The sequence below is a fragment of the Stenella coeruleoalba genome, assembly GCF_951394435.1.
Source record: "Stenella coeruleoalba genome assembly, chromosome: 17".
Classification (NCBI taxonomy): domain Eukaryota; kingdom Metazoa; phylum Chordata; class Mammalia; order Artiodactyla; family Delphinidae; genus Stenella; species Stenella coeruleoalba.
Window position 1 is genome coordinate 15,220,036 of NC_137163.1, and position 24,427 is coordinate 15,244,462.

Genomic DNA, 24,427 nt, shown 5'->3' on the forward strand with positions numbered 1-24,427 from the left:
ACCAGGGCAGGAACAGTGCTTGGCACCTAGTAGGAGCTATTTGTTTGAAAGGATAAAACACTTCCTCAAGAAGCCTCCCAACCCCCTTTAACCAGCTAATTTCCCCCATTACATGTTCTCATAGAACTGGTACCATTCCTTGACAGCACTTTCACAGTTGCAATTGTACAGCCATCTGTGTGTGATTCTTTGATTGATGTCAGTCTCCATCATCAGCCTATAAGCTACAAGAGAGCAAAAGCTATTCTGGTTTCAGTTACCAGCATCTAACCTGGAGCCTAAGGTTATAGAGTAGGCCCTCAATAGATAAAAATAATAATAAATATTGTTAAATGAATAAATAGGTAATACAAGCTATGTGTCCTCTCTCCAGGAAAATATACTCATATACACACTCAATGTGTGTTAGGACTCCAGGTTAGGAACCCTTTGTCTTAGTCCATTTGGGCTGCTATAACAAAATACCACAGACTGGGTAGCTTATAAGCAACAGATATTTATTGCTCACAGTTCTGGAGGCTGCAAGTCCAATCAGGGTGCCAGCATGGTTGGGTAAAATCACAGGTCGCAGACTTCTTGTTGTGTCCTCACAGAGCAGAAGGAGCTTTGGGGGATCTCTTTTCTAGCACCACTAACCCCATTCATGAGGGCCCCACCCTCCTAATCTAATCTAATCACTCACTCACACACACACACACACACACACACACACACACACACACACACACACACCACCTCCTAATACCACCACCTCTGGGGGTTAGGATTACACCATATGAATTCGGGGAGTGGGGTGGGGGGATACAAATATTCAAGCCATAGCACCCTTGCTATATTACAAGGGGCTAAATTTACTCTGCAGTTCACCATGGTGAAATACAGGGGTATGGTGTATCGTTCCTTCCCTCTGTTTCTTCAGTCATGGCCCACAGGGAAGTAGATACCCTGACAAAATGTTCTCATTAGTTGGGACACTTCTGAATCCTCTTCTTAGAAACGGCACAAATAATGTCCAAACAGGATTGGGAGGGAGCACAGTGGGACAAAGGGCAAAAGAATAGGCTGAGAGAGAAGCCCTCCCACAGCGCATTTCTGTCATTTCTCTGCCAAGAGAAAAAACGGTGGTAATAGTTGTCTCACAACCAAATTCAACCTAATCGACTGACTGCAGCTGTTTTATGTGCACAACTACACATCATTTCATCGATTTTATAACTAGCAGCGCTAATGGAAACACACTGAGAGAACCTCATAAATATATATTCGTTCATGTAGCAAATGTTTATTGAGCATCTACTGTGTGCCACATGCTGAAAGATAATGCAGTATGGGGGACTACTTAGCACCTTTTGCCCACACTGAGTATCAGAAGCTGGTCTATAATATTTACAGCACTCAGCCTGAACACCTCACTGCAGTTATAACTAGACAGCTTCTTTCACTCAGTGTCCTATGAAGGTGGCAAAAGGACTTGCTCAGAGAAACTGTCACTAGCCTCCAGAATGAGTACTACAGACTCAACTATATATTACTGATATACACCTACAACTAACTACTACACAGAAGAGGCAATAGTGCCAACATAAGTCTCCAGCTCTTGCTCACTGAAGAGCTGATGGTAACCCCTAACTAGGGGAACTAAGTGAATAATTCTGGTTCAGGCTGGATTTGTCTTCCTGGTCCTAGGGATGCTCATGTGTTCCCAAATTTTCTGGTTCTGTACTGGAATAATCACTTCTTCCTTCAAGATCCTTTTAAATAATTACAGAAAAGTCCTTCATTTTGGTTTATACATTTGTTCAAAGTGCAATCTTTAAGTACCAAGTCTTTACCAAAAGATTTCTATACAACAGGCTCCTCAAAGGCTGGCCCTCTGCTTTACATGCTAATGAAAGTGAGGTAATAAAAGACATACTAATAAAGGACAGAGGTTCTGTCCCTTGAACCAGAGCACTCTGCATGTCTCCTCTTAGGACAGTTCTGCCTCATTCATCAGGGCCTAACTTTGCAAATAGCAGGCATGTAATACATGCTGGGTGGGTGGATAGAGGGAGGGAGGGAGGGAGGGAACCTGCCTGTAACTTCTAACTCTGTTCTCCAAATATATTCAAGGCAAATGACTATGACTTCCCCTTCCCCGAATGGTAAGTACCTGGTATGTCCCAGGCTTCCAACCACCAGTGAGTACAAACTTTTCACTTTTACAGTAATCCCAACTCTTCATGATTTAAGCACATATTCACCAAAATTAAGTCCAGCTTTTTAATAAGCATTCTTCACCAAGAACTTCTATGAATTGTCAGGGTGCTTGCTATTATAAACTGAATGTGCGCAAGCCCCCCACTAGCTTGTGAACCCTATATAAGGTCATTTTCTACTTCGAAGTCCTGATGAGATGGAGACACGCTCAGTCTCCTCGCCTTCACAAGCCCCCGTGCTCCCCGCTGGCATCAGCATCCTTCTCAGGAAGGCCCTCCTCCCCTCTGCCGGGTTCACCCTGGCTGTGCCCAACCCCACACGACTCCCGGAATTCATCACACACCTAGAGTCGACCACTGACCGACCAGCCTTGACCACTGATCAAGGCAGGCTTCACTGAAGATGAAGAAACTACCACTGACTTGTATTTGGAGAATGTGCAGACTTTCGCTTTATCTACTGAGGTGAAATTACACACCCTGAGCTCTGAGGAAGAAGTCACTGAGGCCACCGCTGATTATCACTCTCTTCCCACAGAGAACTTTTGGAGTAAAGATTGGAGTAAAGAACTTCGGAGTAAAGAAGACGTCATTGCTGGTTTTTCTAAAGAGCCTATGACTGAAGCCCCAGATGAGCCCAGCATCTTCATGGGAAGCAACAAGTCCAGCTCAGTGTTTTGTTTTTTTCAGAAAATGAAGCAGATTCTCCACTAGCTGTGACCATCACTCTACTAACAACTTTCTAAGAAGATTCTGAGCTTCTGAACAAGGTTACCATTCCATTATAGGAGTCTGAATAACTGTACAAGAATAGTGAGACATATGAGGATAAACAGAGTGGCAGGAATTGTACACAGACAGAAGAGGTGCCTCTCTTAACCATGCCCCCATTTAACATAGGCTCAATAAGTGTTTATTTGAATTGAACAGCAACCAAAAAACAGTCCTGATGAAATGGGGATTCACAGAAAATCAGAGCCACAGCCTTCAGGCTTTATCATGCTTCTGCTCCATTGCTCTGAGCCAACCACTCAACCACCAGAATTCCAACCTCTCAGGCCACTGGCCTCCACTGTTCTCCTTTGATGCCCAAGACCAGCTACTTGCAAGGTTCCCATAGCGCCGTGTTGGGCCCCTAGTGACACAGTTCTTTCCCTTCATTCCCAGAGGACAGGGCTTTCAAGAGGGTGAGAGAGCAAGTAAAGGGGTGCACCGCACGAAGGGTGAGCAATGAGGAAGCACACCTCACACTGTACCTTCCACCAGTGGTCCCTCTAACCACCAGGCCTCGTTGCCAGGTCTGGTCCACTCAGCCAGGTGTCTTCCTCACTTAAGAGTGATTTTCCCTCAGGAATCTGTTTTCCTCTCCTCTAGCTAGGATAGCTCTGAGGACTCCTAGTCCATCAGACAGGCCCACACATGTCTGAACTGTAAATGAGGACAGGATTCATTTGGCTTCTTTCCCACAAGGCTCTCGAACCTCATGCAAAATAAGAGGTATGGATGGATATCTGCATTCGGTGTTCCTGAACATTCTGCAAAGGGCAATAATCCCACAAACACTCCAGGACACTTAAGGGGCAGCTTGCACGAAAACACCGCGGATCAACTCCACATGGAACATCACAAAGTCTCATTTCCAACCCAGTGGAAATACCCTGTGACAAGTCCTGAATGGGCACTGTATTAACTGGGGAGGGCTAAAGACTCACCAATGGCTCTGTGACTTAAAAAAAAATACACAAGTGTGTCTCTTATGGAACAGTTCTACAATATGCTTTTCAGGCAGGCCTGCAGCTCGGCTCCATGGGGTCATTCAGGAACCCAGGTTGATGGTGGCTCTGCCATCTTCAGTGGGTGGCTTCCAAAGGTCATTCTAGTCACCATCATACCACCCAGCAGGAAAGGGGGGAGAGTTGTGAAGGAGTGGGTGGGCAACGTCCCACAAGTCAGCCCTGTAAGTGACACACACCCCTCCCCTTACATTCCTACGGTGAGAACCTGGTCACATGGCTATACCTAGCTGCAAAGGCCACTGGGAAATGTAGTCCCTGGCAGAGCAGCCACAAGGCCAGCTGCACCTCTGTGACTCTGAAACAAGGGACAGCAAACTGTAGCCCAGGGGTCAAATCATCAAGCCCCCACATCAAAGTTTTCCTGGAGCCCAGCTGCATCCATTCATTTACATATCGTCCATGGCTGCTTACCAGCTACAAGGTCCAAGTTGAGCAGCTACAGCAGAGACCTTATAGCCTGCAAAGCCTAAAATATTTACTGTTTGGCCCTTTATAGAAAACATTTGTATCCCTTTTTCTAGAAAAAAAGGAGAATGGATTCGGTGAGACAATTAGCAGTCTACACCTCCAAAATTTATCTCAGAAATTGCTATAAAGACACATGGCCAAAAATACTCCTGGAACCTTTTTTGGGGGGGGGGGGTCATACCAAAAGACTACAACAACTTCAGGACTGCTCAATTATGGACCATGCACACCACAAACTACAGTGTATCCCCCCTTAAAAGGAGAGAGGAAATTCAACATGTACTGATTGGAAAATATCCAAATATATTAACTTTAAAAAGTAAAATGCAGGGGCTTCCCTGGTGGCGCAGTGGTTGAGAATCTGCCTGCCGATGCAGGGGACACGGGTTCGAGCCCTGGTCTGGGAAGATCCCACATACCACGGAGCAACTAGGCCTGTGAGCCACAACTACTGAGCCTGCGTGTCTGGAGCTTGTGCTCTGCAACAAGAGAGGCCGCCACAGTGAGAGGCCCGCGCACCGCGATGAAGAGTGGCCCCCGCTCGCTGCAACTAGAGAAAGCCCTTGCACAGAAATGAAGACCCAACACAGTCAAAAATAAATAAATTAAAAAAAAAAAAAAAGTAAAATGCAGAACAATACTTTTAGAGTGTTACCATTTGTGGGAAGAAAAAACCCCCAGAATTTAATACATACATAATGCTATATGCTTCCATGGGCATAAAAAAATTCCTGTAAGGATAGAAAAGAAACTGAAAACAGGTTTCTGGGTAGGGAAATCAGAAAACTGAAGGTAAGAACGGGAGGAAAGAGTACTTTTCACTATATACCTTTTTATATCTTTTGCGTTTGTACAATATGCATGTGCCATCTATTTTTAAATAATTAAAAATTAAACTGAGAAAAACCACACACAAAAAAGCGTTTGTCTTTACTTCCACTGCTAACAAACCCTTCCTCTGAAAGACACAATCACTTGTAAAAGCCGCGGTAATACCCCCAATCAGGTACGGTCAGTTCTATTGACCTGGGAGCCATTTTATATTGTGTATTTGCTTTCCCGTCAGATTCTCAGAGATACCTTATTTCTCTTATTTTCATAGTCAACTACAAATTCTATTTTAGTCCCCTGCTTTTCTTGAAAGTTCCTCTTTCCAAACAGCATTTATCAGTATTTATTCAGTTCTCTCACACATACTGAGTATAAAGAGAGGCAAACCTGACCTCAGAGAAAAATTAAGCACAGAGAGACAAAAGAAACAGTTCCTGATAAAATCAACAATTCTGATGAAAAATCTTGCAAGGGAGCTTACATTTCAGTTAAAAATGACAGCGATCCAACTCACACAAACTGAAGAGAAAAAGGAACCCACTGGTTTGTATAACTGGCAAGTTCGAAATTGGGGTTGGTTTGAAGCAAAGAAAGATCCAGGCTCTCAGAAATGTCCTTGGGGCTCCCGCTCTGCTCGGGTGCATTATGCAAGCAGGCCTTTCTTCTGTGGCAGTCAAGATACCCACCAGCAGCCCCAAACTCCCAGTGGCCCTAGCCCAGCAGTCCTGATGGACAGAGAATTATCCTCTCTTAATGTCAATACAGCAATTCCAGAGAACACTGTGACAGGCTATTCCTAGACTTGTCCAGGGGTGGGGTCTAAGCCTGGCCCGGTTTAGGCTACATGCCTCTATTCATGGGCCACTAGGACTATATACAATATATGACCTACACAAAGAAGAGTTCCCCAAAGGGTACTGTAGGAGTGGTAGGTAGAAATAACAGATGTCCTCTATTGCTTCTAACAAGTCATGACAACAGCCACTGGATATGTTAACATAACTATAAACCTTGCTCATCACACTGGTTAGAAGCAGGGGGTTTTCAATTTCAAGGCAAGGTGGCTGGAAAGTTCAAACTTACACACACAAGATTGTCTGACTGGTCTGCACTAGACATAATTTTGAATACCAGATTGGGAACTGCTCATAAATTGGCAGGGGAAAAAAAACAAAAACAAAGCTCCAAAAAATGCAATTTGTAAATCAGATCACAATCCTTTGGGGTCTCTGAATTCCTTTTGCTCAGGGCAAAGTATTTCTGTGGTACAACCTGCCAAAATCTATCTTCTTTAGTGTAGTCACATACTTTTTAAATGACCATCTAAAACTCAACAAAGTTATCTAAGTTTAGGGTCTGTATTTAACTCTAAATTATAAAAATAATTTAGGTTGTATTTGTATTCCTCTTACCAAAGTTGATTCACTTTCTCCCAGCATCTTCCAGGTCAGCCGAGCCAAATGGATATATGGTCTTTCCTTAGACTGCCTAACTGACTGACTCCTGAGGAAATGATTGCAGGTGTCCCTCCAGAGCACAAGGCAGAGGATTTGAATGGAAGTTCCGGAGTAAGCAGAAGACTCATCTAAGAGCAAAAGTTTGCACAGCCCTGTTATAAGAAACCTGCTCATTTTTACAACAGAACCATGGAGGACGTGAATGAGAGCTAGTGCTATATGCTGGTTTAATGCCAAACATCTTTTATCTGGAATTATATGATGAAAGCCAAAATTTCCAAAACATCTTCAGGAAGGAAGACTGATCAAAGTATTTTAAAGCAATGGTTCCCATCTATAATTGAGACATTCTTGGGTATCCCAGATTATCAAAGAGGGACACAAAATCTTCAAAACAAAATTAATTTAGGTCAATTTTATTTAAAAACATATATAAATAGGCCAAGCAACACTTAAGCCTGAGAGGGCTGCAATCTTTGCTAAGAACAGAATGAATGGTCCAGAAAGACTAATACTTATTGCTGATTGGGCTCACAACGTCAGCCCTCTTCAGGCAGCAGCACAGTCACTAGCAAACATTTTACGGGCACCTTTTATGGGCATTAGAGATTCACAGAGCAACGGGCTACAGCCCTACCCTCAAGGAGCTTACAGTATAGCTGGAGAGACATGAACCATCCAAAACAGACACAAAGTCCACACATTTATCATAACAAAAGCAATTACTGGCATAAGTCTTCACATTTTTTAACAAAGGAGCAGTAGGAATATCTGAGCAACTACATCAAGTTTCAACCTGACATACCAAAAAAAATTTTCTATCTATTCTTTTGTTCACTTATGCTTCAACTCAATTGAATTAAAAGAGGAAAGCATAATTCCAAGCCAAATGTACCATCATAACATTTGCTGTCTCAGATGAAGGGGTGGATTGTTCACGTCCTAGAATTTCTCCATGGCACTACATCCAGAGGTCAAGTTCAGTAGTTCTGACTGCCAAACCGATGTACAAATTCAGACAGTGAGTAGACGGCTCCCCATCCCACCTCAGGATCCATACTGATAAAATCATTCAGGTTCATTTTGGAATCTACAAAAATACATGAAAGAAATGTCCACTGAAAGCACAATTCTGGCTTAACAGCAATAAAACAACCCAGAAGACCAAAAGTAGGGAAAATTATTCAAATGTTTCATAAGGGGTCAATATCACTTCTCTGGTATTCTTGTCTCAAATGTATGACATCAATCTAATCATGACAAAACATCACACAAACCCAAACTGAGGGACACTATTCATAGTCAATGACCAGTACCCTTCAAAAGGGTAAAAGTTGTAAGGAAGAAAAAAAAAAAATTGTCACAGACTGAAAGAGAATGAGATGAGGAGGCATGACAACTACATGTAATATCCTGAGTTAGATTCTGGACCAGAAAACAGAAATAGGAGGAAAAGTTACAAAATTTAAGTAAGGTCTATACGTTAACAGTACTGTGTCAATATTTTCCTACTGATTTATTATTTTCTTGATTTAGATAATTACACTATGGTTTTTCTCAGATCCCCCTGGAATCTGAGTAAGGGGTATATAGGAGCTCTCTGTACTGTTTTAACCAATTCCCTAGCAATCTAAAGTTATTCCAAAATAAAAAGTTAAATGAAAAAATGCATAAATAAGCAAACTGCCAGTTTACTGGATACAGCTGCCAATTTACAGGAAATACAGAGGATACAAAAGGATACAATCAGCAAAATCCAGACCATTTCTCCCAGATTCATTTCTTCAACAAATAAATTACAAGGAAAAAAAAAAAAAGAGTGGGACTAGGAATCTCTACATATTAAAAAAGACCCTAAAGAGACACATACCAACCAAGCACGACGGGGGGGCTTTATCTGGACCTTGATTCACATGAACAAACTACATGAAAAAAGATTATGACTTCATGAGATAACTGTGATAATCTCAACACTGACTACAGAGATATATGTTGATTTTAAAGAATTATTGTTAATTTTTTTAGATGTAATAATGGCATTGTGGTCACGTATTTTTTAAATTAATCCTTATATTTTAGAGATCCATACTGAAATATTTAGAGTTGAAAGGATATAATATCTGGAATTTGCTTCAACATAATACAAGAAGGGGGAAAGTAGATGGGATATAAGTGGATGGGATATCAGCCATGAGCTGATAACTGCTGAAAGTCTACTGTTCTGCCTAGTTTTGTATATGATTAAAATTTTCCATACTACAAATTTTTAAGTGTATACAGGGATGCTTCTACTCATCAAAGAACTGTTATGGGAACTGCACTTCCACCATAAACTGCCAGAAAAGTGGACAAAATATATTTAGCAACTGTTTCCAGACACCAGACAATGGGCAACACATGACTGACTGCTAAGAAAAGAGAAACAAGGGCAGGAGCTGTAGGATCCCTCCAGCTCACTGCCCGGAGGGCTGTTTCCAGACCACAGCACGGAGGCAGGGACACAAACAGCATGGGAGTTTTTCCCGCCAATGGGAAGACAGAGCTCTAAGTTCAGGAGGGCCTGGCAGCTACATGTGAGGGACATAGTGTGGGAGAGGAGAGGACTACGCAGAGAGTGTCCCGGATTTCTGCAGAGGGAACTCACTCCTCTACCCCTAAGTCTTTGGTTAAGGACTAATCTCATAAGGCCAGGAAAGAAGCACCGTAAAGCAGTCAGTCTAATAACTCCCAGAACTTCCATGGTCCCCACCAGCCAGGGTAGAGAGAACTCATAACACCTGGGCATTTGGTAGAATCCTCAGAAGGGTCACACCAAAGCAGTGGGGCTAAATTAGCCCTGGGTGAAAGGCTGCTTCAAACCTGCACTAAAAAAGCCTAAAACCAAGGCCTGAAAGGATCCAGCTGACCCCCAGGAATTTAAGTGCATGACAGAACCAAATCCAACACTGTTTTTAAAAGTACCTCAAATTCACAAAGCCCGGCACCCAACCAAGTATTACGAATCACACAAAGAAACAGGAAAATATGACTCAACGCCAGGAGAAAACTCAATCAACATTCACAGACAGAAACGACAGAGATAACAGAATCAGCAGACAAGGACCAGCTATTATAAACATGCTCTGTATACTCAAAAGGGTAGAGTAAAACATGAGCATGACAAAGAAGGAAATGGAAGATATTAAATCAGCCCCAAATGGAATGTCTAGAGATGAAAAAATAAAATATGTACAATGAAAAAAAAAAGCACTGGATGGGGTTAACAGCAAATGAGTTAATGAAGAAGAAAAGATCAATAAATTTACAGACAAAATAATTATTCAAAATGAAGCACATACAGAAAAAGTCTGAAAAAAAATGAACATCATTGACCTAAGAGAAGTAACAAGCCATCTAACATACGTGTAGGGGAAGGACAAGAATTTTTTTTAAAAAGGGGGAGAGGTCAGAAAAAATATTTGAAGAGGTACTGGCCAAATGTTTCCAAATTCGATGAAAACTATAAATCCCGCAATCTAAGAATCTTAACAAACCTCAAGCTGAATAAGCCTAAAGCAAACTATGCTACAGTCCATCACAACCAAATCCCTGAAATCGAGAGATAGAGAGAAAACCTTAAAAAGCAGCCAGAGCACACTGCATTTAGAGAAGCAAACACAAGAACAACGGCATGCTCCTTGATCAGAAACTCAGCAAGCAGAAAACAAGCGAGACACCTTTAAAAAACGGAAAGAAAAAACATGTAAAACTAGCATACATTACCCAACAAATATATCTTTCAAATGTGAAGGTAAGCACTTAGGATACAGAAAACTAGAAACAGAGTCATTCCCACCCTTACAACAAGAAAAGCTAGATAATCAGCAAAAGCAGGACTTCTGTTGAAGTCATCAGAGGGCCAGGGATGCACGATGACCAAGGAATCCAAAATAAAGGAAAAACAGGCGCCTCCCAGGAGAGATGGGGCAAAAGTTCTTGCTTACCTGGGGTAGATGCCAGACTCCATGTAAGTCAGCTAAAATCTTTAACAAATGGCTAAAGGAAACCTCAACTTCTGAAATACAACTGTATTCATTTTCTAGGGCTTTTTAATGTAAGTAAATAAAAGAGGATTACGATCTGCAAGCATTCATTACCTAATAACATATAAAAATAAAATAAGAATTTTTTTAATTTTTAAAGATAAATGTATAACAAATCAGCACTTGCCTATAATCTCCCCAAGAGGCACTACAACATTTCTGTTTACATAACACTGGTCCTCCAGCTGGGCTCAAATTAGCCAGTGTTACTATAACACGTCATCTGAGACAAGGAGATGAGAGGTAAATGCGGACAAAAGGCAGCAAAGGGCTCAGAAAGAGAACGGGACAAATATGGTAGACCCTATAACTCAGCCCAAGACTTGGGAAACGTCCTTAAGAACTGAACCATCTGTAGCTGGTACTGGAACTGAGCCTTCAGAGCAAGGCTGCAAGACTGTGACTCTCCGTTTCCTTCTTTTTTCAGGGAGGGGAGAAAAAAAAAAAAAGAGTTCCTTTATTTAAAATACACTAAATGCTGAATTGAAAATAGTGAGCCTGCAGACACATGACCACCAAAATTATTAAATGTATAGGCTTTATTGTAATGTGCAACACATCAAATGTACTAAATTTTAAGCCCTAAAGGCCAATTCCATAACTAAATGCAGGGGACCAAGGAAAACTGCTATGAAAAAAACAAAGCTGCATCAGTTTAAAGTTTGATGTCTTCTTGAACCATTTTTTTTCTTTTTTAAGCTTTTTTTTTTTATATAAAGCAATACTAATTAGCTAAAGGTAATTCCTCTGTCTCCTAACTTCAAATACATTCCTTTGATAAACACAGGGCTTGAAGTAATGGATTTACCACACGAGAGAACATGAACATGTGGTTAAATTACTACACGAGAAACCAGTATGTTTACCCCACATTCAGAGCAGATTCCTTTGAGTTCCAATATCAACCTCAGGAGGCCCCTGATGAGCTAGTTACATAGAAGGGGTTGGCACAAAGCCTGGCACCTTTGCCAGGCACCTCTTGGGAAGTAGTCATTAAAACCCAAAGGAACGATCGGGGCTGACAAGGTGTTTACTGAAGGTCCACGACATGTCAGGCTCTGCGTTAGTGCTCACATGTAAAAGAGAAACAGGGAGCCATGCATGCATTGTCCAGACCACACCGTGCAGCAGGGTGTGTGAGACTGAAAGCAAGACCCATGATGCCTTTTCCTGACCTGAGCTATCCCAATTCTAATGCTGAAGCTGGGAACCAGGTTGGTGAACCCAAAGAAACTCCAATATAAACTTTAAAAATCATGAGAGCTTTTCACAGAGAGCCTCAAAAATCAGAGCTGGAATCCTCTTTCAGTGTTCACTCACTTCAAATACACCAAATATATTTTTTACTTTCTCCCCTGCTGAACTCTGAATACTAATGTCCTATTTTTCTGGCATCCTTCACGGCTTACAGAGCATTTGGACTCAGAGGATGTTTCACCAATAAGAGGCAACGTTGCAAATTAATTCTCACCATAAATAATGTTTCCAACTCAGGTGAATGCCAAACAATAGTAACACGGTGAAGAATCCTTTACCTACTTAAGTCTCAAGAAATTCGTAACTGGACTGATGCCTGAAAGCACAGAAATGAGACGAGTGGGGCAGTAAAACCTGCTAGCTCTCACCTCCTTCTAATGCAGATTTTGTCACAGAGTCAGTGAAACGACAGTTCACATATCCCAAAGATGCAATGGGGACTTCCTTCACCATCACATGACACCCACCACGGCAAGGCGCTACTAGTCCCCCCGTTAAGCGGCACAAACACGCAGATCTCCCCAAGTCCAGGGCGCGAGCAGCAGGTACACCCAACATTCCAGCAACGGGGTCGTGGTTCGGCTCCCTCATGCCTTGCCTCTCCCATGAGTTCTGGTGCCTTCCGGTGCTGCTCTCTGTGCCTTAATTTCTGAATCTGATAAATATAAGAACTATACTCCCTCTTACCTCTTACCACTCAGGGAGTCTTACCCAAAGAACAATGCACTTCTTGTCCTTGGTTAAGGGAACACGCTCATCTGCACAGTGATGGGAAACCCCTCTGAGAGGGCGTCCTTGGCTCACCTCCAGTCTCAATGCAGGGATATGATGGAGGAGGTTCTCTCCAGTTCCCACTGGAGTCTTTCATGTGAGATCGGTCAGAAGCAAAGTTCTTCAAATATGAATCTGCGCGGATCACTCTAAATTTCCTGTACATAAACCAACATTCGTTTATATCACAGTTGAAATTCTAACTCAATTCTCATATAGACTCATTTTCTATGACATGCACAAAACTAGACAGGCATTTCTGTACTATTAGTGACACACAAATATATATATAGCTTTAATACCTGTTAAAGACGCCATGAGAAATGATCAGCTGAAATCCCAAACTACAAAGGCATGGAAGTACAGCCGGTTGCCTTTACTTGCTCAGTGTTATGTACGAGGGGCAGAGGGCGTAATGTCCGGGTGCTGCCGTCACAGCCCTCTGACTTCTGTCATCGCCAGGCATCCAGCTCCGCCACCAACCAACCACCCACCCAAAACGAAGAGTATGAGAGAAATGCCCAAAACGACTGTTGGAAAATGTTCTGGATCTCATCACACAAATTTTTAAAGACTGCCAACCTTTTATACAACGGACAACCTTTAAAACTTTAAAACATTTTGAATCTTCTGTAGAGCACATGATTCTCAAACATCAACTCAATGGTGAAGACAAGTGATCTTTACAAAACCAATGCAAAAACAAACACCCAAAGTAACTGTCTAATTGTCAAGGTCCAACTTCAGAAAGTAAGGTAAATCCACCCTGACTTTCCTCACCTTCTGAACTGTGGATGGATGTCCTCATCAGACTTAAAGGCATCTTCCACATAAGTATCAAAGGGGCAGGGAAATGGCAGGACAGTGTCAAGATCATAAATGAAGCTCTGTCCTCCACTTGAAACATGAAGCAAGACAACATGGTAATCCTAGAAGTAAAAGTTGCTGAAGTTAACCAGGTTACCTTATGATGGTGTATTCCAAGGTTATAGTAATAATGCATATATATCATCAAAAACAGATACAAGGGACTTCCCTGGTGGTCCAGTGGTAAAGAATCCTTACAATGCAGGGGACATGGGTTCAATCCCTGGTCAGGGAACTAAGATCCCACATGCTGCAGGGCAACTAAGCCCGTGCGCCACAACTACTGAGCTCGCACGCCCCAATTAGAGAGCCTTCATGCCACAAACTACAGAGTCCATGTGCTCTGGAACCTGTGCGCCACAGCTAGAGAGAGAAAACCCGCACACCATAACTAGAGAGAAGCCCGCATGCCCCAACAAAAGATCCCACATGCCTCAACGAAGATACCACGTACCGCAACTAAGACCCGACACAGCCAAAAATAAATAAAATAAATAATAAATCTTAAAAAAAATAAAGTTGAAGGCTTAAAAACAAACAAAAAACCATATACAAGACTAAGACAGTCCTCCTTATAATAGCAAAATAAAGCAAACACAAAACCCTGAAAACAGACCAAATGTCCAGCGACAGGGAACAGTCAAATAGTGGAAATGTTCATGTACATTAAATGTTCACCTTTCGATCCAGCAATTTTACCATTAGGGATCCAGCCTATAGAAAAATGGCCACATGCATGTAAAGGTATATAAACAAAGCAAATCTCTGCAGCACTGTTTATAACACTGAAAATTCAGAAACAACCAGAAGTCCACCAAGAGGGGAATGGTTAACAAACCACGATGCAGTCATAAGATGGAGTCCTATGCAGCTGCTAAAGAGAAGTAGGTAAATTTTTGTGGAAATTGGACTAAGTCCATGTTACACAGTTGGATGGAAAAAGCAAATTGCAGATTATGTATATTATTTTATTATTTTTTTAATTTATGTGTATATAAAGACAGACATGTGCATTCAGAAGTACACATGCATGCATGAGTACAGAGAAAAAAGTCTACAAGGATATCCTCCAAACCATTAACAAACGGGACAGCTTGAGGTGAGCCTGGAGAGGGGAAGGACTTTAAAATGCGGTTGTTATTGGTTTTAAGTCAGCCAAGCCCTAATATGTAGCCATTAAGGAAGAAGAATACAGAGAGCTTCTCCTGCACAGCTGGGTCCCAGCGCACAGGTGAATTCTCACTCTCACTCCCGGACACGGGGCACTGCCCAAACCAGCTAAGGGCTGGAAGGGACGTCAGGGAGGTTTATCAATGGACATGAGGGCAGTGTGATGCTTAGAGCTCCTCAGAAGAAAAATGCTCTCACAGAGAACAGCACTGCGAGATAAAAAGTTCAATCACATCAATACAATGTTAGAAATACCATCTGATATTTCTAGTACTTCAGAGCTTACAAAGCACTTTCTCAAACGATGTTTCATTTGACCCTGTGAGGTGGGGAACATAATTGAGACTGGAGATGTTGTACCATCAGAGCTGAAAGTGCTTCCTTTGGCTCCAGTTCTATCTTAGAAATCAGAATAGCATCAGAAATGAAAGCTTATTCCCTGTCCTCCCCTTAATGCATCCTACCCTCCAGATACATGAACTAAGTGCTGCTCCCCCGGTAACAGTCCACGACTCCCTTCCCCCAGGCTTGCTCACGTTACTGGGCCCCATCTGCACCACCTTCTCCTCCGCTCTCCCTACATCTGTCACTCAAGCTCCAACTCAAATGCTTTCTTCCCCATGAGCCCATCTTTCATCTTTTCCCACCCCTGCCAGAAGCAGTCTCCGCCGTATCCAAAATTTGTTTCTCTCTTGACATCTTCTACCCTATATTACAGTTTTTTTTTAAATATGTACTCCTTATTTTTTTGTGGGAAACCATGCTATTAAAATACAGATATGAAGATGAGAAAGATAGGTCCTTACCCTCAAGGAGTTCCTAGAGAAGCGAGGGGGAAACACAGGTCAACTGCTGCAGAACGGTGAGATGATGAGGTAATTCAGCAGAGGTGGGAGAGCGTGCAGGCACAGGCGCCTGAAGCGGGGTCACCTGGCTCAGCCTCAGCCCCACCACTAGCCAGCTTCCTCCTCTACAGGACGGAGATAACTGTGGTGTCTACCTCACAGTATTACTGAGAGAATTAATGAGACTACTATGTAAATAATCAGCCTTATAAAAAGCCAACCAAGGGCTTCCCTGGTGGCGCAGTGGTTGAGAGTCCACCTGTCGATGCAGGGGACACGGGTTCGTGCCCCGGTCCGGGAAGATCCCACATGCCGCGGAGCAGCTGGGCCCGTGAGCCATGGCCGCTGAGCCTGCGCGTCCGGAGCCTGTGCTCCGCAAAGGGAGAGGCCACAGCAGTGAGAGGCCCGCGTACCACAAAAAAATAAAGCCAACCAAGGCAAGGGGTGTGTGGGCGGGGAGGAAAAGGCAGGCAACTGCTAAGGAGCATTTCACTGAGGAAAGGCTGCCGTCACTGCCTCTTGCCTGAAGGGGAGAGCTTCCCAGAAGGAGGACACAACTTGTGGAAAAGCACAAACAGGGACTTCCCTGGCGGTCCAGTGTTTAAGACGCCACACTTCCACTGCAGGGAACGTGTGTTCATCCCCTGGTCAGGGAACGAGGCGCAGCCCAAAAAAAAAAGAGAGGAAAAGGCATAAACAAGGAATACCCTTCTGGTTAGCTCGGGTCCATATTCCTACATAACAGATGGCTGGTGAACTCGAGAGGGAAAGCAGGCCTCAACTAGGAGTCACCTTCACGGCAGAGATGCGGAACCAAGGAATGCAGATTCCAGCAATAGCCTCACTCTCTGAGTTGGGTACAGAGCTTGTCCAAATGCCTGGTAAAGACCCAGTGGGGCTAGAGGCAGGGATGTCCACTTAGAAAGTGATCTGTTTCTCTGGGGATCGTGCCTCTACCCACTTAGGGAAGCCTACCCATTCCCTGCAACAGAACAGCAGTGAGGCCCAGATCAATCTGCCAGAGACTTGCTCCACATAGAAAATCTGTGGGGAGACTTCCTGAAACAAGGTTCCCCACACTGAGCCGCCATGAGCTGCTGTGTAAAGGGGGACAGGTCCTTTCCCTACGAGTTTCCTGAAGACAGGAAGCAAGACCGTGACTCAAAATCAGCTGAGCACTTCAGCAATGGGCATGATTGCTAGGGCAGATGGACAGTCCGCAACTGGGGTTATTGTAGCTCTGCTAACAATAATAGCTAACTCTTCTGGAGCACTGGTACCAGATACCAGGACAATGCTTCAAATGCATTATTTCACTAAAGCCTCCAGTGACCAGAGGAAGACACCGAAGAAAGAGCGTAAATAACCTGTCCAGCTCACACAGCCCACCAATGGGAGGACTGGGGTTTAACCCCCATGTGTCCAACTCAGCCTGCACTCCTAACCCAACACTGCTGGATTTGGGCTTCAATGTTAGAGCAGAGGATCCCCTGCTGGTGAAGGAAGCAAGAGCATGAGGCCAAGGATTTCAGTCTATTTGTGCCTGGCATATAAGAGGCACTCAATAAATATATGTTAAGTAAATGAATGAAGCCAATTCAAATGATATCTTATTCTAAATAAGCATCAGAAACCTGATGTTTGTTGCATTATCATGAATGGAGTTTTACTTTATCTTCATGTTTCTTAGCATAAACAATTCCATTCTTCAGGGGACCAGTTTAAGGTGACATATGGATGTGTACTGGAAAGGACCCAGCCCTGCCAATGATCAGCTTAATGACCCTGAGCTATTCACTCTGCCTTTCTTGGCTTCTTTCTTCACCTGAAAAATGAAGGGGTTGGCGCAGATCCATGTTTTCCAAATGCCAGTCATGTTCACTCAGAAGTCTACTAAGAACACTAATTCCTGAACCTCTAGATCGACTAGATCAAAAACCTGTATTTTTTTTTCTTTTTTCTTTTTTTTTCTGCCATGTCGCACATCTTGAAGGATCTTAGCTCCCCGAACAGGGATTGAACCCAGGCCCCTGCCAGTGAAAGCCCTGAGTCCTAAGCACTGGACTGCCAGGGAATTCCCAGAAACCTGTATTTTTAACAATCTCTGGATAATTCTACTGTGCAGCTGGACTAGATAATGCTCAAGTTCCTTCCAGTGCTAAATAGACAAGAGTCTAGATAACAAATATATCTGCTACATCAGCCATTTAAAATCATTCCTATAATAATTTCAAAATTAAAAGAAAACATGCCCATAAGTGCTTCTACCTTAGACCAAATAACATCTATCGTCAAGAAGTCAAATTATTAATAATTATCATAGTCTTTCTCTACTGCCCCATTATTTCTGCTCTACCAAAACATAAAGACCACTCATCGATTACAAGTACTATTGCATCAGAAGTTGTCTGTGTTGACCACCTTACCCAGATCACAGGTCCATCTCCAGGTCTTGCCTGTTGTTTCCAGATAGGTATCTACAAAATACAATAACTCTCCTAAGCCACAACTTCAGTTAAACCACTACTAAATTCTTTAAAGCAATACATACATGAAAAATAAAATATTTCTAGGCAACCAACAATCAAGGTGAAAGAATGAATGGATAAGAAGAAATCCAAATCCTTCCAAGTGTCCTTAACAATGAAGGAGCAATAATTAATTACAAGATGTTTTCTGGAGAGTAGAAAGAGACCTAAACTAGGAACTGGAATTCCTGGCAAGTTCAAATCTTGCTTTCCCACTTAATTATTCATGGGACCTCCCTGAGTCTCTATTTCCTCATCTATAAAACAGAGACAGCTGTCTGGACCTTGTCTACTTCACAGGGTTTCCACTGGGGTCAAACAAGATGATGTTCACAAAAGTGCTTTACAAAATATTAAGGGCTTACTTTTCTTAATACTTCATAGAAGTTTACTACAGTTCCATTAAAACTCCAGAAACAAAGAAACCTTTACTTCAAACCTGAGAATATGTGCCTCTAACTTAATTTAAAAATTAAGTTTAATTTTAAAAGCTCTAACTTAATACCTAAAGAAAGGGGATTTTATTTGCATAAACTAACCATCACATATTTCCTTACCTGCAAGTAAGGGACTAAGCTCTACTAACTCAACCATGTCCTGGTAGGGAAAAAATCTCATTCAAAAACAAACTTTAAAATGTTGCTGTATTTTATAAGGCACATTTTAGAACAGTGCTAAACCCATGGTCTATTTAGTTTCTAATGTAATCCTAAATTTCCACAATCACTCCCCAACTTACCATTTTCCTTTCATTAGATATGAAGACAGCATAACACTCTTCTAAAGGATACTGGTCATGGTTTTTGATGTATTCACAGAGCTTCCAAATATTTTCTTCACTGAAATAAAGTAATTGTTTAATCAATATAATTAAACAAGAACACTCTATGTCTTTCAAATTTGCCCAAAAGACTGATAATGACATTTAAAAAAATTGGTAGAGACCTGAAATACCATCTCATCCAACAACTGGCTAACAGTTGAACCTTCTCAAAAACATCCCCAGCAAGGGACTTTGCTGGTGGCACAGTGGTTAAGAATCCGCCTGCCAATGCAGGGGACACGGGTTCAATCCCCGGTCCGAGAAGATCCCACATGCCACGAAGCGGCTGGGCCCGTGAGCCATGGCCGCTGAGCCTGCACGTCCAGGGCCTGTACTCCACAACGGGAGAGGCCACAACAGTGAGAAGCCCACGTACCACAAAAAAACAACAACAACGGATGGATGTGAGGGACAAGAACTAACAGGACTGAGGTGGGAGACAGGGCAGAAGAAGCATGGCTCCACCCTTACAGAGGTTCCAGGTTCAGCACCACCACTGGCTAGATGTGTGACCCTGGGCAAACAACAGGCCTCTCTGTGGCTCAGTCTTTTCATGAGGAGAATGATAACAAAAGACCTATCTCCTAAGCATGGATGGAAGTACTTGGCACTAGGCCTGACATGCAGTCAGAGCTGAACAAATGGTGAGCTCCACAGCATCGGTTTGGTGACCATCTGAAGGAGGGAAAGGTAAGTTATAGAGGACCCTAAGGTTTTTTGTGCAGGGACTGGAAAGTGGGGTTAGAAGTCATTATTCAAGCAAGGGAAAGGCAGGTGTGGGTATGAAAAGGACCAAGATAAGAGTGGTGATTCAGCCACAGAGGTGGCCTAGGACAGGGGTGCAGTGTGTGGACTCCAGAGCCGAACTCTGCGTGTAAATCCCCATTCCTTCACTCACAAGCTATGTGGCCTTAGGCAAATTACTTGCATCTCTCCATGCTCCAACGTGCTCACCTTTAAAATGGGGACAACAGTACCGACCTCCTCGTGTAACTGTGGGGCTCACATTACTTCGTTGACATAAACGTCTCAGAACAATTCTTGGCATATATCAAGTGCTACGTGTAAATGTAACCACTATTATAATGACGATACGGCGGTTCAGATCCTGGTTTCTGGTACAAAAGGGACTGAATTGGATTCCGGGCTGCTATTAGCTGGGTGATCTTGGTAATGTTACTGTAGGATCTCTGCGCTTTCATTCTCTTCCAAAATTAAGATGACCTTCACATCAGTGTGAAACCACGCAGGCTTCAGCAGAATAATTTCCAAATGCTCTCTGCGGTCCACCCTCCGCCTCCAACCCCCTTCCTGGCCGCCCAAGCCCTGAGATCTGCTGACAAACGTCCAAGCGAAAGAAGCCGGGCAGAAGTAACGCACCACCGACCCTACCACTCCTGGCGAATACCGCCCCCTCCACACCCAAACGCCCACGCTCGACTCAAGGAACAAGGGCTGCCACTCCCGCTCCCCGCTCCCTCCTCCCCTCAAACCGGAACACTCGCCCGCCAAGGCCCAGAGCGGCCCCGGGGAGGGGCCGGGAAGAGGCGGGGCTCGGCTACGACGCCGCGGCCGAGCGGGCCAGGGAGACGCCGGGAGCCGACCCCGCTCCCCCTCACCAGTAGCAGCTGTTGTAGACACAGGCGTCCCGCGGGGGACTGGCCGGCTGGTAGTGGGCGGCTGCGGCGGCGGAGACGTCCCCTTCCATGGCGGGCCTCGGCACAGGCCTGAGGCGAACCGACTGGAAGAGCCCCGCGGGCGGGCTTCAGCGAAGGCGTCGGCGCACTAAGCGCAACGTGGGTTCGCGGGGCGGAGTGGGCGGAGCTCGAGGCCGCTGGTGGCGTCCCCGGGTGGTGGGGCCTGGGGCAGGGTAGGCGGAGCCTGGGCGAGCGGGCGCGAAGGATCCCCGCGCAAGAAGTTTGAGACGCGCGTTGCAGATTCCGGAAGGGTGGAGTCGGGGCGGGAGTGGGGGGGGTGTGGTCAGTGGGCGGACGAGCGCTGCCCTGGGTTGGTGGGGCATGTCCTGTTGGGCGGAGCCTGGGCGGGGCGAGCGACGCAATCTCCCGGCGTGCGAAGCTTGGGACGAGGTGGGCGGAGCTCGAGGCGCGCAGTGCTGGTCCCGTGAAGGTGGAGCCAGGGCAACGTAGGCGGATCCGGGGTTGGGTGAGCGGCGTGAGTTCACAGTGGGCGGAGCCCAGGGCGAGGAGGACTGCGTGGTTTCTGGTGGGCGAGACCCCAGTTGGGTGGGGCCAGGGGCGGGGCGGGGTGGGCCAGGGGCGGGGCGGGGTGGGCCAGGGGCGGGGCGGGGCGGGGCGGCACGTGGTCCTAGAGCGGCTGCGGCGCCAGGCTTGCTGGAGGTTTCGGGAACAGCGGGGTTGCAGTCAGCGTGGGGGAAAAGGGGGTCACCGGCTGGCCGCTTGAGACACGAGTCAGGAGAGGGCTTGGAGTTGGTGAACGGTGCTTCATGAGTCTCCGAGGAGTCCGAGACCCTGTAACCTGTTGCCGGCTGTGGCAGATGAGACTCGGAAGACTCCACGTGTGCAAGTGAAGTAAGAGGACCTCTGTGTGAAAAACAAAGGTTTAGTTTGAGTCTGGTGGGGAGGGGTAGCGGAGAGGATGATGAGGGGGGTTAATTCCAAATATATTGGCTCAGAAAGGTATGTTGATTTTTTTAACATAGTAAGAACAGTTTTGAGAGGGTCCTCATGATATCCTTTTTGTGTTAATCATATATTTGTTTATTTGCTGGCAGTCTGGAAGGAAAGACAGCAGATTGTTGCAAGTGTTTATCGCTGCATGCGCCACAATTCCTGAGCCTGCGCTCTAGAGCCCGTGAGCGCGCCTAGATCCCGCGCTTTGCAGCGAGAAGCCACTGCAGTGAGAAGCCCGCGCACCACAACTACAGAAAACACGTGTGCTGCGATGAAGACCCAACCCAGCCAATAAGAAAAAACTTTTTTTTAAAAAGTGTTTATCTCTGGTTAATGAGTGGTATGGAGGACTTTCACTTTAGATTTATATCCTTCTGAATGTTTAAATTTGCAAGTGACATATATAGCTGATCAGGGTATTTCCCATTATCAAAACTTAAATTTTTAGTTTATTTTATTGGTTTTTAGATTCTCTCAGTCTCATGAATTGTAAAGCCCAAAAGTCCTAAAGACTTTGAACATAAGTCATTGTGTCAGTTATCAGTGTATTGCCTCTCAGGTCCAAATACATACTTCAACATAGGCTCTGTGATAAAAAACTGAATTCCTTTAAGCATTTCTTCTTTAAAGTGAGCACGATGTTAAGCCTTCTCAGTTAAGTTCGCTGGAGGAAGAAGCTTCCTGCAGTTTCTGGGACCTGACCAGATTTAGGAGTGTGGTTAGGAGAGACCGGACCAGAGGTAGGAGTGTGGTCATGAAAACATCCAGTGGGGTCCGCTCCAGCCACAGACCCAAACTCGGTCCTTCTGCAACCTTGCAGCTTCAGCCTGGCAATAACCTGTATGCAGCCCTCTTGACACAGAAACCAGAGCCCTGCGAGGCCTGCAGGCAACCACCTGCCCATTGTCCTTCAGCAAGACTTTTGGGGGTCAGGGTCACACACTGAGCAGTCCTTCCGCCCCCCACCCCAGTATTCCCCCCAGGCCTCTTGAAGGCCTTCTGTCCCTGCTGGCTCCCAGATTCCCGTGGTTCCCCACAGGGCCAGTTGGTGATTGCTCGCCTCCACCCGCTTCTCTGCCGTCTGCCTAGCAACTCCAGACTGCCTGCAGCCTGGCTAAACCAGCAAACTTCTCTGCTGTCTGGTAGCCAACCCTTGCTTTCTCCAACGAGATCCAGACCCCTCTCAAATTTGTCCTTGCATACTCTCCCTCAGCCCTAGTTACCATATAGTTTCCTTTTATCTTACAGTTCACTTTTATCATAGTTAATTCTTGACATTCAAATTCTCTTGTTTAACCTACCATGTGGTTTCTTCTTATTGGACCCAGACTACTGCAGGACTTTGAAGCCAAACTAGGTAGGTTCTACTACTTACTATTTGTGTGACCTTGGGCAAAATTACTTCACCTCTTTATGCCTCAATTTCTTCATCTAAAATGAAGTTAATGATAATAACACCTACCTCATAGGGTTGTTATGAGGGTTGACTAAATTTATGTATATAAAGCAGTTAGAATATGTGCTGACACATAATAATAAATGTTAGCTGGGACTTCCCTGGTGGCGCAGTGGTCAAGACTCCGCGTTCCCAATGCAGGGGGCCCGGGTTCGATCCCTGGTCAGGGAACTAGATCCCACATGCATGCTGCAACTAAGAGTTCTCATGCCGCAACTAAGGAGCCCGCCTGCTGCAACTAAGACCCGGCACAGTCAAATAAATAGGTTTTTTTTTAATTAAAAAAAAAATGTTAGCAACAACAATTTATGGTATAATTTCACTCCATTATCTCCAATATACCATATACTTCTGTCACTGAGTGTCTTACTACTCCTCAGACACACTAAAACTTTGCAAAAGGTATACGTATCTTCTATCTAATGTGTGCTCTTTCACTTTCCTTACTTGCAGCTTTTCCCAGGGAAAATTCATTGCTGCCTTCCATTTTTGCACAGCTTTTTTTTTTTTCTGTTTTGTCATGACTTTTTAGTCATATGTCTTCAATACTATTATCATCTTAAGTAACTCAACTTGACTCTACCTCTGCCATGAGCAGTTCCATGACACAGTCTTGTCTTGGTGAGACAAAATAATAGCTCCAGAGTCAGAGACTCTAGCTCAAATCCTTTCTCAGCTACTTACTATCCTGTATGACCTTGGACAAGTCACCAACCTTTCTGTGTGTCAGTTTCTTTGTAAAATGAGAGTAATAAAAGTCGAGTGTCTACCTAATGAAGCTGTAGCGAGCATTAAATAAACTAATCTGTGCAAAAAGCATAGTACCTGGCACAACAGAAGTACCCTATGTAGTAAACAACTACAGAGTTTTGCAGTTATGATTATTATATTTCTCTGTGAACAGAGTATAAGCACTGTGACTGGGATAAATCCTTGTTGAATTAATGACTTTATTTTATTAGGATACAGGTGAAGTTACTGTCACAAAGAAACTCAAAAATGTAGTGGTTTAAATGAGATACAAATGCATTTCTCATATAACACCCTGAACATTTACATTCCAGAGCTGATGTAGTGTCTCCACAGTGTCTGTTACCCAGGCTCCTGAGATTTGGATGGAAAGCCATATCTAGGGTGTTACCCTAGTCCACATATTTCAAGAATGCTCACCACCATATCTGCTATAATTGCATGCTGGCCAGCAAAATCAGGAAAAAGCAGGAGCGG

At 44.2% G+C, this 24,427-nt stretch overlaps 1 protein-coding gene and 1 long non-coding RNA gene across 5 annotated transcripts in view; one reads left to right on the forward strand and one right to left on the reverse strand.

Moving 5' to 3' along the window:
- The window catches only part of NTAQ1 (N-terminal glutamine amidase 1), a 247,813-nt gene extending 226,803 nt beyond the window's left edge, over positions 1-21,010 (reverse strand). For 2 of the 4 annotated variants that reach the window (XM_079901368.1, XM_079901369.1), the window contains exons 1-5: positions 20,713-21,010; positions 19,010-19,109; positions 18,169-18,219; positions 13,641-13,789; positions 12,894-13,018 (exon numbers count right to left, since the gene is read on the reverse strand). In XM_079901368.1, coding sequence (XP_079757494.1) covers positions 12,894-13,018; positions 13,641-13,789; positions 18,169-18,219; positions 19,010-19,109; positions 20,713-20,801 — 514 coding nt within the window. In that variant the 5' untranslated portion in view covers positions 20,802-21,010. Of the gene's footprint in view, positions 1-429; positions 1,104-3,160; positions 7,841-12,893; positions 13,019-13,640; positions 13,790-18,168; positions 18,220-19,009; positions 19,110-20,712 lie in introns of those variants that run through there. The other 2 variants (XM_079901370.1, XM_079901367.1) reach the window with 2 other exon arrangements.
- Positions 21,011-21,458: 448 nt separating this feature from the next.
- Positions 21,459-23,602, forward strand: LOC307176091. Its single transcript, XR_013824599.1, has 2 exons — positions 21,459-21,642; positions 21,846-23,602. It is a non-coding gene; the product is annotated as an uncharacterized lncRNA (long non-coding RNA).
- The last annotated feature ends 825 nt before the right edge of the window (positions 23,603-24,427 follow it).